The sequence below is a fragment of the Chiloscyllium plagiosum genome, unplaced genomic scaffold (genome assembly GCF_037043375.1).
Source record: "Chiloscyllium plagiosum isolate Xiang-an unplaced genomic scaffold, Cpla_swu_hap1 HiC_scaffold_1, whole genome shotgun sequence".
NCBI lineage: Eukaryota > Metazoa > Chordata > Chondrichthyes > Orectolobiformes > Hemiscylliidae > Chiloscyllium > Chiloscyllium plagiosum.
Window position 1 is genome coordinate 63,373,437 of NW_028270139.1, and position 15,037 is coordinate 63,388,473.

General features: G+C 42.6%; 1 protein-coding gene across 6 annotated transcripts in view; it reads left to right on the forward strand.

Annotated features, from left to right (window-relative positions):
* The window catches only part of nwd2 (NACHT and WD repeat domain containing 2), a 124,033-nt gene that overhangs the window by 80,418 nt on the left and 28,578 nt on the right, over window positions 1-15,037 (forward strand). For 4 of the 6 annotated variants that reach the window (XM_043693346.2, XM_087987108.1, XM_087987102.1 and 1 more), the window contains one exon: window positions 480-596. The exons of the other annotated variants lie outside the window; for them this stretch is intronic. In XM_043693346.2, the coding sequence (XP_043549281.1) occupies window positions 480-596 (117 nt within the window). The remainder of the gene's footprint in view (window positions 1-479; window positions 597-15,037) is intronic. 6 annotated transcript variants of the gene reach the window in all.

A 15,037-nucleotide genomic window follows, 5' to 3' on the forward strand; every position in this document is an offset into this window, starting at 1 on the left:
CAATTTACAAAAGGGGAGTTTGAAATTTTATTCTATGTATGTAACTGCCCAGAAGACAGTTCTGTTATTTATTGTAATTGGTCCCTATTTCCCCTGTTAACTTTATTCTTTTCACCCAGAGAACCCACAACCCTCTCCCTGTCATTTTGTTTCTGTGCTCCAAGGGAAACTAATTTCTATACAAATGTAACTAAAGTTTGAAATGATAGAATCATGGTTCTGGAAAATTGTGAAAATAATTAAGACCTATGTGCAACTTTAAATACCACATCGATATCAGTACTTCAACAAAAATTACCTGATAGTTCCCTCACTATTTCACTAGCACTCATTCTGAACACATTATTTTATACTTTTGCATTTGAATGTTGGAATGAAGTACAGATTATTATTTGCAGAACCAAAAATATTGTATACACTAGAATGTGGACCTTGAGTTTTGAATTAAATAATTTGCAATTTGTACATTTAAATTACAGGTTATAGATGTTTACTGGGGACTGGACCCAGAAGAATGGGACAGTCCAGAACTCCATAGGATTCGGATGAAACTTTTAGAAGATTGCCTGAAAACATCTGCTGGTCCATGTTTCGTTGTGGGTATATAAATATTTACATATAGCCTTAGATATTCTGTGTTTGTGTGGCCTGAAAATATTTTCAGTGAATGTGCTTTCTGTTTTATCTCCAGGCTGTTTTGTAATGGCAGTATCTCTGAATCTCATTTATAAAATTGGTCACTTTTGAAAGGGCAATTAAAACACTAGCACAGAAGGATGGAAAAAGGAAGAAGTATCTGGGATGAAATGACAAAGCTCAGTGAAAGATTTACATGCACTTTTCATGATAAGACTCATTTTCTCTTTTCTTCAATTCAGCTTGTCTTTCTTGAAGCCAAATTTGAATCACTAATTTGGGAGATGAATCTGAAATCAACATCTTAAAAGTTAATACTTGGAGGCCACCAGAAGAATACAGTGCATGGTGTTCTAGAAATTTGTAGGTGGATTGAGAGTAGATGGAAAAATCACGTGTTGTGTGCCTATGCATTTTGAGTAAGCCACATGTAGGTTTCCAGGGAAAGCTGACAGACAGAAAATTCCAGTGTGAAATGATTTGCCTGAAGCTAAAGGTAGGTAAAGCCTGGGGGATGGTCAGGGAGCAGGGAGTGAGAACTTAGAATCTAGGCTACAGAAGCAGGCAGGTCATGAGCCATATAAACAAATCCACAAGGGGCATGAGATAGTCAACTACCCATCCCAAGAGATATGTTCAACTCTAAATTACTATGACAAAGAAAGATACATATATTTTATATTCAGTCATTTATTCAACTCATGTTTTGACTTGAAGTTAATGTTCTTCACCCAAGGTAAAAATAATCCAGGTGAAACTGCAAAAGGCAGATGACTAATAGGTACTTACCCAACAGACTGATAACATGTAGCACTCAAAACTGATTTTCTTATTGCACTGGATATTCCTGGCTCATGTCCTTACAACGCTATCCCTTTATTCAAAATCGAGATTCCTTGTCTCTGGGTAGCTCTGCCACTGTAACTTCTTCAGAGCTTTGGGAAACCCTGCAAAGAGATACATGATTATGTAATACTAATTGGCTGATATTGAAGGCAGTCAGCACAGCATCGAGGCACTGCCTATGCACATCGGAGCTTTTCTCCTATGGAACCAATAATCAATACCATGAGATTCTTGAGTAATCCAGAAGATTTGACAATCTTAATTGAATGCAAGGCCACATTTGAAGAGCAGTGTCTCAAAATCTGTACAGCCAAACCTAGTGATAACAGACACACAACCAAAATATTCAGTGCTATTAGTGGTGATTTAGAAGTTTGTACACATATGTATGTGAGATTATAGGCTTACATTATCTGTAGTGGCTTATTTTCATATAGATTCAATTTTACTTCCCCTTCTGAGTTCAAGAAATATATCTTCAAAATCCAGGAATGAGCAATTACATCACCTACGTTCCTTTAAAAATTGGAGTTGTAATTCAGTTTCTGCAATAAATTAGCTAAGAATTCAGCTTTTTCAAGATTAGAAATCAATTAAATTCAGCCTGTGCAATACTTTGTGCTTGTCCTGATTACAAACTTCAGTGTCACCTTCAGAAAATTGTCCCTCAAGTGTAGTAACTTTCCAGTAATCCCTACAACACAAATAGTGCTGATTTTTCATGCTCAGCGGCATTTAATATTAATCTATTCAGTAGGCAGTTTTGAGATTTCCCATACAATAGCCCAAATCCCTTCTTACACACCTGGTCCAGGAGCTTCAGCAGAAATGAAACCAAAAAGGTTTATTTCGTAGGAAGAAGTTAATTTTCACAATAATACAATAAAATACACAAAACTCCATTATAGAATAAACTAATATTAAATAAAGAATAAATACAGTGTTTTATCATAATTTCCTTGTTATGCTCCTCCTTTGCTTAAAAGGGAGTCTTAAATATAATGCTAATAAAGTACTGAATCATGGAAGTTACATTTGAATGACCAAAGTTTTGAGTTCACTCATTCCATTGTACCCCATTTGAAAGTTGAATGTTAATTTTTGCAAACTGGATCCAGCTTAGTTGCTTTGCTTGCAGGCTTGATCTTAAATTCCACTCCTGAACATGATTTTGCTTACACTGACGCTGACCTTAGTTGACACAAATTACTATTCCCTGATTTGCATCTCACTTCTGTCTGAGTGATCTTGCTTTCCCTGTCCTTGTTGATGCTTTGCATTGATATTTTGTTGACCATGCTCAGTTTTACTTCTCCATTCACCCACACTATTCCGAATCTGTTTCTCACCTTTTTTCTCCTTATTGAAAACTTTGTGTCACTCACCTCTTTTAACACACTTGCCCGAGGTCGACACCCAATATTATTTCCTTATCTATGTTTTAAGTGCACTCTATTCCACTTTCCCAGGTTCAGCTTTCATTTCCCTATGGTGAAGTGGTTCTTTCCGTAACTAACTCTCACTCCAAAGTTTAAATTGTCTAAAGTAAAACAGTCGAGGAGAAAGTGAGGGATGCAGATGCTGGAGATCAGAGCTGAGAATGTGTTGCTGGAAAAGCGCAGCAGGTCAGGCAGGATCCAAGGAACAGGAGAATCGACGTCTCGGGCATGAGCCCTTCTTCAGGAATGAGGAAAGTGTGTCCAGCAGGCTAAGATAAAAGGTAGGGAGGAGGGACTTGGGGGAGGGGTGTTGGAAATGCGATAGGTGGAAGGAGGTCAAGGTGAGGGTGATAGGCCAGAGTGGGTGGGGGGGCGGAGAGGTCAGGAAGAAGATTGCAGGTTAGGAAGGCGGTGCTGAGTTCGAGGGATTTGACTGAGACAAGGTGGGGGGAGGGGAAATGAGGAAACTGGAGAAATCTGAGTTCATCCCTTGTGGTTGGAGGGTTCCTAGGCGAAAGATGAGACGCTCTTCCTCCAACCGTCGTGTTGCTATGGTCTGAAACGTTCTGCAAGTAGGCGGCCTGTCTCCCCAATATAGAGGAGGCCACATTGGGTGCAGCGGTTGCAATAAATGATGTTTTAGAGAACACCTCTGGGACACCCGGACCAACCAACCCAACCACCCTGTGGCTCAAACTTCAACTCCCCCTCCCACTCCACCAAGGACATGCAGGTCCTTGGATTCCTCCATCGCCAGACCATAGCAACACGACGGTTGGAGGAAGAGCACCTCATCTTCCGCCTAGGAACCCTCCAACCACAAGGGATGAACTCAGATTTCTCCAGTTTCCTCATTTCCCCTCCCCCACCTTGTCTCAGTCAAATCCCTCGAACTCAGCACCGCCTTCCTAACCTGCAATCTTCTTCCTGACCTCTCCGCCCTCACCCCGGCCTATCACCCTCACCTTGACCTCCTTCCACCTATCGCATTTCCAACGTCCCTCCTCCCTACCTTTTATCTTAGCCTGCTGTACACACTTTCCTCATTCCTGAAGAAGGGCTTATGCCCGAAACGTCGATTCTCCTGTTCCTTGGATGCTGCCTGACCTGCTGCGCTTTTCCAGCAACATATTTTCAGCTCTAAAGTAAAACAGTGGCAATTCTGTAAAGTGTGGAATAGAATAGCATTGCAAAAATCATATAACACTAGGTTATAGTCCTACAGGTTTAATTGAGAGCACTAGCTTTCGGAGCGCTGCTCCTTCATCAGGTATGTGTGGAGGACACAATTGTAAGACACAGAATTTATGGCAAAAATTTACGATGTGATGTAACTGAAATTAAACTTTTAAAAAACCTTGATTGTTTGTTAAGTCTCTCATCTGTTAGAATGACTATGTTAGTTTCATTTCTTTCATATGCAAGTCGCTAAACTTTTATTTTGAAAAGTTACATTCTCAAGTGAACTTTAACAATTGGTGTCAGCCCAGATAATGTATTGGGTATTAGCACCTCTGTGTGCTGCTGTCTGTGCCATAATGTTTAGACCAATTCTAATCTGAAAAATGAATTAATAGAACCTTACAAGCAGTTTTTAAGCAAAATACAATGTAACTTTGCAAGTACAAATTCACCCCACAAACTTATATGTGTAAGTGTGGATATGGGTGTGCGTGTGTGGGAGGGGCCGGGGGTGGTTGCAAATGTCTGTAAGATAGTGTATATGTGGGGGTGTGTCTGTGTGTGTGTTGGAGGAGGGGGTGGGTTGTGAGTGTGAGAGAGAGTGTTTATGTGTGTGTGAGTGTAAAGGGGTCAAAGTCTGTGAGAGGATGCATGTGTGTCTGTGTGTGTGTGTGTGCAGGAGTGCGTGCTTGCGCGCGCGTGTGCGTAGGAGTGTTGACTGGGACCTTGGGTTCATGTCACACTGCTGGTGACCTCATTGCACTATATACACACACAGAGACAGGCACCCCTATACAAACACACACACACAGAGACACTCCTACAGACACACACTCGCACAGTCACACATGCACACTTGCACATGCACACATACATGTGGGTGGCACGGTGGCACAGTGGTTAGCGCTGCTGCCTCACAGCGCCAGAGACCCGGGTTTAATTCCTGCCTCAGGCGACTGACTGTGTGGAGTTGGCACATTCTCCCTGTGTCTGCGTGGGTTACCTTCGGGTGCTCCGGTTTCCTCCCACAGTCCAAAGATGTGCAGGTCGGGTGAATTGGCCATGCTAAATTGACTGTAATGTTAGACAAGGGGTAAATGTAGGGGTATGGGTGGTTTGCGCTTCGGCGGGTCGGTGTGGACTTGTTGGGCCGAAGGGCCTGTTTCCACATTGTAAAGTAATCTAATCTCTCACAGACTTAGACCTCTTTACACACACACACATACACTCTCTCTCACAGACACTCACAACCCCACCCCCCCACCACACACACACACACACATATATGCACACATACACATATAAGTTTGTGGGGTGAATTTGTACTTGCAAAGTTACATTGTACTTTGTTCAAAAACTGCATGCACCCATGTAAGATTCTGTTAATTCATTTTTAGATTAGAATCGGTCGAAACATTATGGCACAGACAACAACACACAGAGGTGCTAATACCCAATACATTATCTGGGCTGACACCAATTGTTAAAGTTCACTTGAGAATGTAACTTTTTTTAAAAATGTTTTGCAATTTACATATGAAAGAAGTGAAACTATCATGGTCATTCTAACAGATGAGAGACTTAACAAACAATCAAGGTATTTTTCAATGTATAATTTCAGTTACATCACACTGTAAACTTTTGCTATAAATTCTGTGTCTTACAACTGTGTCCTCCACAACCTGATGAAGGAGCGGCGCTCCGAAAGCTGGTGCTTTCAATTAAACCTGTTGGACTATAACCTAGTGTTATGTGATTTTTAACTTTGTACACACCAGTCCAACACCTGCATCTCCAAACCATTGCAAGAATCAAACACTGAAGAATTTACAGACCATAAGTCAAATAAAAAGGTATTTGAAATTGTAAAATTGAGTCATAGAGATGTACAGCATAGAAACAGACCCTTCGTTCAAACTCATCCATGCTGACCAGATTCCCAACCTAATCTATTCCCATTTGCCAGCACTTGGCCCATATTCTTCCAAACCCTTCCTACTCATATACCCATCCAAATGCCTTTTAAATGTGGTAATTGTACTAGCTCCCACCACATCCTCTGGCAGCTCATTCCATACATGTACAACCCTGTCCGTAAAAAAGTTGCCCCTTAGGTCCCTTTTATATCTTTCTCCTCTTACCCTAAATCTATGCTGTCTAGTTCTGGACTCCCCCACCCCATGGAAGAAACTGTCTATTTATCCAATCCATGCCCCTCATTATTTTATAAACCTCTATGAGGTCACCCCTAAGCCTCCGACGCTCCAGGGAAAAGCAGGAAGAATGCTGATGAATGAGATCCAGAAAAGAAAGTAGTACGTTTTTGCCGATTCAATCAGAAAAAGTTGCAGGGATCTCTTCCAGAGGGCAGACTGAAGAGTAACAGAGGCATCAACCTCAGTGTAATTAGATGAAGGATATGAAAGAGTTTGCAAATGAGCTATAGTGATGTGTGAGAATGGCACCAGACTGCAGATTTCCTGTAGCTACAAGCTCTGGTGGTTTACCTGAAATTACCTGTCATTAACATTGATCACCTGTTCTTCAAAACCACTCTGGAGATCCATTAACTGTAATCCTGCATTGTTATCTCATTCATATTTGAATATTAAGTGAGAGACCAAAATTTCAAATATATTCATGAGCATTTGCAGTCTGTTTAAGATGAAGGGACAATAATCTGAGAAACTCCCTTATTTATCACACTGTGCTCAAGCTTATTTCCCTCCCTCACTTGCCTGGGCCATGACAAGGTAATGTAATTGATGTGAACACTTCCTCTGTGTTAATTAAGCCAATCTTGCATCAGTGGACTCAGCTTCTTATAGCCTGGCCTATAGCACATGACAGGGATAAACATTCAGCACTGTTGGAATATGAAGCGTTGTATCTGCAACACTGAAGAACATTCACCTAACTGGTTAAACAAACTCTTCTTAAAAACTAGGGGGTAGTTATTATAGTTATTGTTTCATGTTTGATTTTGAATTTGGTATTGCGGTTTAGGTTGTTCCTTCAAGCAAAACTTGAGGTTGTACACAAGGTATCATTTAATTAACAAAAGAAGTGTCACAGTCTGAATTTCCTCATCCAAGATAAGTCACACAGCATGAAGTGTTCAAATCTGACTTGTCTGGTGCTTTTTAGACCTCTGAACAATTTCAGAGATTACAGTTAATGTAATTTAAACTCTTTAATTTTTACTGCAATTTTCATCAAACAGGACAGTTAATCATGTTGGAATTCTGCCAACAGAAAAAATCCATTTTCATTGATGCATCTAATTTGATGAATGGTAGTCCCGAGCTCCTGTTACACTCGACATTAATAAATGTATTCCACCAGCCTTTTGCTTGCTCTTGAATCTATCGTTTTCATGTCATTGGTCAAGTGGTGCACCATTTAAAAGGTCTGCTTGGGTTGCCATCTAGTGGAATGTTTGTGGAATACCTTTTTTAATCACAGATAAGAAGACAATTGACTGATTACAGTTATAAATAAACATTGATGGATTTGCAGAAAATTAAATATAATTAAAAATACCAGCATATTCTATAATCTTTCATATAATGAAAAGAGACTTTGAGTTACTCAATTAACAAAACAACTGAACCGTATATAGAAGTCTAAATCATGCAATACCATAGCCCAAACAGCAATAAAACATGCCCAAAGCTACACATTAATAATAGAATTGGAATTATTAAGTTATTATAAATCAATGGCTCTGCTTATTGGTTTTCAACTAAGAATACATTGTCAAGTATAAGATGCTATGTACTTGAACAGCTTGCAAAGTGTTCATAATTCAAATAGCAGCTTACTAATTCCTACACTATCAGTATTGAACAATTTTAGTTCAGCAAAAAAGTGAATGCATATTCAAATAAAATAATTTTGGATACGTGACTGGTTAATTCAGATAATTACATCTTTCTTGTTAGGCACTTGGCTTCAGGAATTACAGGACAGAATCTTAAAGGGGCCTGAAGGTTATGGACTATGGGGAGATTTGTGGTAGAATTGTGCGAGACATCTAGCAAGGCCGATCTTGTTGTAGGGAGCAACTCACTGCATTTTTATATATCGATCGAGCAGTGAGGCACGTTTCTCACTAAATAAAAATGAGTTGACAGTGAGAGGGAAGTGTAGCTTGTTAAATGCCTTTGTTAATGGCACAATTTGCCTCAGCAATATTTAGCATCCTGTCTTACCAAATGCAGCAAACAAGCTAGATATCTTGAAAGTCTGATAGATACCTGGTGACTTCAGCTCTCTTCTGGTTGTAAGGAGTCTCCAAATTGCTCAGCACCAAACAGCATCTCAGCACATGATCCACAGCTATCAGCTGCATGCGCCTCTTGTCCCCAGACATTGGCATCCAACATTGCCAACCAGTCAAGATCTTCTTGGCACCTCTCTTAACCACTTGCAGGACACTTCAGAACACAGCCCTGCAGGGAAAGAATGCTGTAAGGGACACTTCACACGCACAGACAGACACCCCAATTCATAGATTGCACCAAGCTCCATCTCAAGACTCCTCACTTGCATATTCAATGCTCACTCATTCCTGAAGAAGGGCATGTGCCCGAAACGTCGAATCTCCTGTTCCCTGGATGCTGCCTGACCTGCTGTGCTGTTCCAGCAATAAAGTTTCAGCCTCACTCACTTAGTGCCTTACAGCATGCTTGTAGCATTCATGCCTTGCCTTGCTGTGCCAATTAATCTTACACAACCAGGCAATTTGTGTTGTTGGTCAGCAGTTCTCAGTCAAGGATGTACAGCAGAGTACAACGCCAATCTCATAGCAGCACCATGGGCCATCTGCTTACACAATGCACACTGCATGTGCAGAGAGAAAACAGACATGTCTCAATGTCTTCACTGAAGGCCATGGAGGCACCACCAGTCAGGGGGTCCCAGCAGATTAAGTGATGGGCTGCTTCTCGTACCAGGCCAGGGGTTTGGCCATGGTTAGGTGACCAGTTATCAGTCAGGAGGTCTGTGTTTCGGCAGTCCAGGAAGTGGATCTTGGTCCATCCTGCGGGTCCACAGCGGCCAGTCCAAGCAGTAGGACTAGCAAGTCTGGATGAAGTAAAGGCAGTGGTCAAGAATCTGGTCTTATCTGGGGATGTCCGGTTAAGTTAGTCAAAGGGGTGGGCTCTCTCTGTCCATTGGATACATCCAGAGAAATTAAAGGAAAAGGCAGATGTAGGAAACAAGTGGAGGGGGAGGACGGGGTGGTGTTGGGGAGGGTGGGGACATTGCCATGGGAAGGAGATTCAAGAATCTATTCATGAAGATTGTGAAGGAGGCAACAGATGTTGTCAGGGACCAATAGAGAACAGTACTGATGGCAACAGGGTAACTTTATAGAATCCCTACAGTGTGGAAACAGGCCATTCTGCCCAGCAAGTCCACACTGACCCTCCAAAGAGTAACCCACGCAGACCCATTCCCCTACCCTATTACTCTACATTTACCCCTGACTAATGCACCTAACCTACACATCCCTGAACACTATGTGCAATTTAGCATGGCCAATTCACCTGCACATCTTTGGACTGCGGGAGGAAACCAGAGCACCTGGAGTAAATTCAGGGAGAATGTGCAAATTCCACACAGACAGTTGCCAAATGTGGTAATCGAACCAGAGTCCCTGTTGCTGTGAGGCAGCAGTGCTAACCACTGAGCCACCATGCCACCCACCAGTAATGTGGGAGGGAGAGCGGGGGGTTTGTCCATGGTCAGGAACAACTGGGCTTTAAGGGTGGAGGACTGTGTATGAGCACACCCAGCATGCTCAGCTTATTGCCAAGGGCTGGATGGGAAAGGTGGGTAGGGGCAGGCTCATGTGGATGGTTAGGTTGGAACCTGGGGAGATGCAAAGCCTCCAAGAATTTTGGACAGGGCTATGACGAGGGAGATCTGGATGTTCTGGGCCTCCCACATAGTTGTCTGCTACTCCTCTGCATGTGGATGGCCAACACGCTGGGTTCTCTCCTGCCTGAAGCATTTCTGCCTTGGTCAGCTATGAAGCTATTGCATTGAAGTGCTCACCAGATTGTGCTCCCCAACTTTCTAACGCTAATGTTCCCTCAAAGCTGTCAGCATCTGACCTGGTGTGTTGGGGGGGGCGAGCAGGGTAGAGGTGTTTGGAGGGGGTGGGTGCAGTTTGGTGTTGTAGGCAGTAGTGTTGCTCATGTTTCTTCCATGGCCTCAGTATTCTGCTCTTCTGGGGTCAAGGAGATGCATCTGGTAATGCAGGCTGTTTCTCCCTCAAAGTTGGGGACATCCTGCTGGTACCTGCAAGATAAAGGAGAGAGAAGGTATCACAGCCAATGATTACAAGTGGTGTCCAATGAATGGCACTCAACAGGGTTACTGTGAGAGTTTTAATGGTATGAAGAATGGTATATAGTCACTTGGCAGGACAGAGATGTCCTGATCATGTCCTGTGATGGGCTGGATTCTACCCACATATTGAATGAGGAGTCTGAAATCAGGCAACATTCCGTTAGTCGTTGTGCTTTGTGCCCTATTGTGCCCTGTCTTCTCCTGGAATGAGTGAGAGAAAGAAAGGGATTGAGTGAGGTATAATTATATGGCACAGTGGTTAGTGTTGTTACAGATAGTGAAAAGGTGATGAGGTTTTCCAAGAGAGTGAGTAGGCAGCACAGAGGTAGTACAGGCCTAATGGTCTGAGAGACTGGGGTGGGTGAGAGTGAAGAAAGAAAGATGATGCAGGCAATAGTGAGAGTGGCAGAGCATGGGCCTTGATGGAAGATGGGTGCAGTGGCAAAGGAAGAGTGAGTGTGAGTTGGCTGAGAAGAGTGTGCCATAGAGGATTGGAGAAGAATATTGACCTTTTTACGGCACTGCTGACTGTCCCTCCACACTGTGGAGACTGTACTGACCTGGGTGGCAATGCAGCCTCCTCAGCTAGTCATCTGGGAAAAGAATGCCTCTCCTCTGCATCAGCACCTCCACCAGGTCTTGGTTGGAAAATCACAGTGCCACATTCTCCTTCTCTGGTATCTTTACCTTGTTTGTCTGTTACCAAGTAGGGCATCTTTGGAACACCAGTGTTTGACTAGATACACAACAGCCTTTCAACGATGGCATGGGCACAAGGGATGCTGGTCACCAGTGAGTTGCAAGTTGTTCCAGGAGTAGTGCATGGTGATATGGGGCTTGGATTGGAAAAGAGTGATACTACAGGGGCAGGGTATGCAGTTAATGAGGCGGATTTGATAAGATATGGTGAGAAATCTTGCTAGATCTCACAAAGAGCAGCCCTCTAGCACTGAGTCAAAAAAAGTATATGTTCATAGAACATAGATAGAACATAGAACAATACAGTGCAGAACAGGCCCTTCGGCCCTCGATGTTGCACCGACCTGTGAATTATTCTCAGCTCGTCCCCTTACACTATCCAATGTGCTTATCTAAGGATTCTTTAAATCTCCCTAATGTGGCTGAGTTAACTACATTGGCAGGTAGGACATTCCACACCCTTACCACGCTCTGAGTAAAGAACCTGCCTCTGACATCTGTCTTAAATCTATCACCCCTCAATTTGTAGTTATGCCCCCTTGTACAAGCTGACGTCATCATCCTAGGAAAAGGACTTTCACTGTCTACCCTATCTAATCCTCTGATCATCTTGTATGTCTCGATCAAATCCCCTCTTAGCCTTCTTCTTTCCAATGAGAACTGACCCAAGTCTCTCAGCCTTTCCTCATAAGACCTTTCCTCCAGACCAGGCAATGTCTTGGTAAATCTCTTCTGCACCTTTTCCAAGGCTTCCACATCCTTTCCAAAATATGGCGACCAGAATTGTACACAATATTCCAAGTGTGGCCGCACTAGCATTTTGTATAGTTGCAGCATTATATTGCGGCTCCAGAGCTCAATCCCTCTACAAATAAAACCTAATACACCGTATGCCTTCTTAACAGCACTGTCAACCTGGGTGGCAACTTTCAGGGGTCTATGTATATGGACTCCAAGATCCCTCTTCACATCCACACTACCAAGAATCTTTCCATCGACCCAGTACTCTGCTTTCCTGTTATTCTTCCCAAAGTGCATCACCTCACATTTAGCTGCATTGAACTCCATTTGCCACCTCTCAGCCCAATTCTGCAGTTTATCCAAGTCCCCCTGCAACCTGTAACATTCTTCCAAACTGTCCACCACTCCACTGTATTTAGTGTCATCCGCAAATTTACTAATCCATCCACCTATGCCTGCGTCTAAGTCATTTATAAACATGACAAACAGCAGTGGTCCCAAAACAGATCCTTGTGGCACACCACTAGTAACTGGACTCCAGGCTGAATATTTTCCATCAACCACCACTCGCTGCTTTCTTTCAGAAAGCCACTCTCTAATCCAAACTGCTAAATCACCCTCAATTCCATGCCTCTGCATTTTCTCCAACAGCCTATCATGTGGAACCTTATCAAAGGCTTTACTAAAGTCCATGTTTACCACGCACTGCCCTATCCTCATTTACATGCTTGGTCACCTTCTCAAAAGCCTCAATGAGGTTTGTGAGACACGACCTGCCCTTGACGAAACCATGTTGACTATCTGAAATCAAATTGTTGCTTGCTGGATGCTCATAAATGTTCTCTCTTATAATCCTTTCCAAAATCTTTCCTACAACAGAAGTAAGGCTCACTAGTCGATAATTACCTGGGTCATCTCTACTGCCCTTCTTGAACAAGGGCACAATGTTTGCAATCCTCCAGTCCTCTGGTACTAAACCTGTAGGCAATGACAACTCAAGTATCAGAGCCAGATCTTCATAAATCCCATCCGGCCCAGGGGAGTTGTCTACTTTCACTCCTTCAAGAATTGATAACACTTGTTCTTAACTAACCTCGATCCTTTCTAATCTAATATCTCGTACCTCATTCTTCTCCTCTACAATATTCTCCTTTTCCTGAGTGAAAACCAATGAGAAATGTTCGTTTAGCCCCTCTCTGATCTCCACAGGATCCACACTCAACATCCCACTTCTGTCTTTGACTGGCCCTATTCCTACTCTAATCATCCTTTTATTCCTCACATACCTATAGAAAGCTTTGGGGTTCTCCTTTATTCTAAAGAATATTATCTGCTCGTGTCCTCTCTTTGTTCTTCATAACTCTCTCTTTAAATCCTTCCTAGCTGATCTGTAACTCTCCATCGCCTCATCTGAACCATCTTGCCTCATCAACACATCAGCCTCCTTCTTCTGCTTAACAAGAGATGCAATTACTGACTACAATTACTGACTATACTAATACCACGGTTCCCTTACTTTATCACTGCCTCCCTGCCTGACAGGAACAGACCTATCAAGGACACAATATCTGTTCCTTAAACCAGCTCCACATTTCCATTGTCTGCATCCCCTGCATTTTGCTACCCCATTCTATGCATCCTAATTTTTGCCTAATCGCATTATAATTGCCCTTGCCCCACTCTTGACCTATCCCTTTCCATCGCTACACTAAACGTAACTGAATTAAGGTCACTCTGTCCAAAGTGCTCACCTACAACTAAATCAAACACCTGGCCTGGTTCATTACCAAGCACCAGATCCAGTGTGGCCTCCCCTCTTGTCGGCCCTTCGACATACTGTGTCAGGAAACCCTCCTGTACACATTGGACAAAAACTGATCCATCCGACGTACTAGAGTTATAGCATTTCCAGTCAATGTTGGGGAAGTTAAAGTCCCCCGTAATGACCACCCTGTTCCTTTCACTCCTATCCAGAATAATTTTGCCATTCCTCTCCTCCACCTCCCTGGAACTCTGCGGAGGCCTATAAAAAACTCCAAGCAGTGTGATCTATCCTCTCCTGTTTCTAAACTCAGCCCACACTACCTCAGTAGACAAGTCCTCGTCAAAAGTTCTCTCAGCCACCGTTATACTTTCCTTGGCTAACAAGGCCAAGCCTCCCCCTCTTTTACCACCTTGCCTGTTCTTAATGAAAGATCTAAACCCTGGAACTTGGAACATCCATTCCTCACCCTGCTCAATCCATGTCTCCGAAATGGCCACAACATCGAAATCCCAGGTACCTATCCATCACCTACCTTATTTCGGATACTTCTGGCATTGAAGTAGACACACTTCAAACCATTTTGCTGTCTGCCAGCACATTACTGTGACCCTGAAATCCTGTCCTTGTCCTCCCTACTCTCATTCTCCTGTGCACTGTAACTGCACCTCAGGTTCCCATTTCCCCGTTCAGCCAATAACAAAACTGGCTTTCAACTACTTCAAAGGCTTTCAAGGTGAGAGGACATATTGACTGAATAATTAGCAATTCATTTGGAATCTTGAACTTCATAAAGAGAGGTATTAAAAAAAGAGTGGCTTTCTAGGCTATTTCAGAAGACAGTTAAGGCTAAACCACATTGCTGGGGTTCTGTTCCCTTATGTTGGCCAGACAAGCTAAGGATATCAGATACCTTTCACAGAGAGCATTAGTGAACTAAATGGGTTTTTATGACATTCAGCAGTGGTAAAATGGTTGCTATTATGCTACATATTAATTCTCATTTTCTTATTAGGTTTCAAATTTTACCATATGCCATAGTCTGAATCAATCACATGTCACCAGAACATTAACCTGGGGTCCTCAATTACAAGTAAAACGACATTACCACTGTTCCACCAGCTGTCTGGAGTTCCTAGAGAATTGAATATCTTCTTCACGAACATTATAAAGTGTACCTGTGAACCCAGTTTTGCAGTTATGTTAAATGTAAAAGGACAAAGTTCCTTTCTGCCTTTTATGTTACATGTTATCTCAAAAGTAGGTTTTTTTTGTTAGTAGTGCTTTTAATCTGGTTGTTTCAGTAAGAGTCTTAAATACGAAAGCTGATTTCGTCATCGTTTCAGCTCCCAAATGAAAAATTCAAATTTAT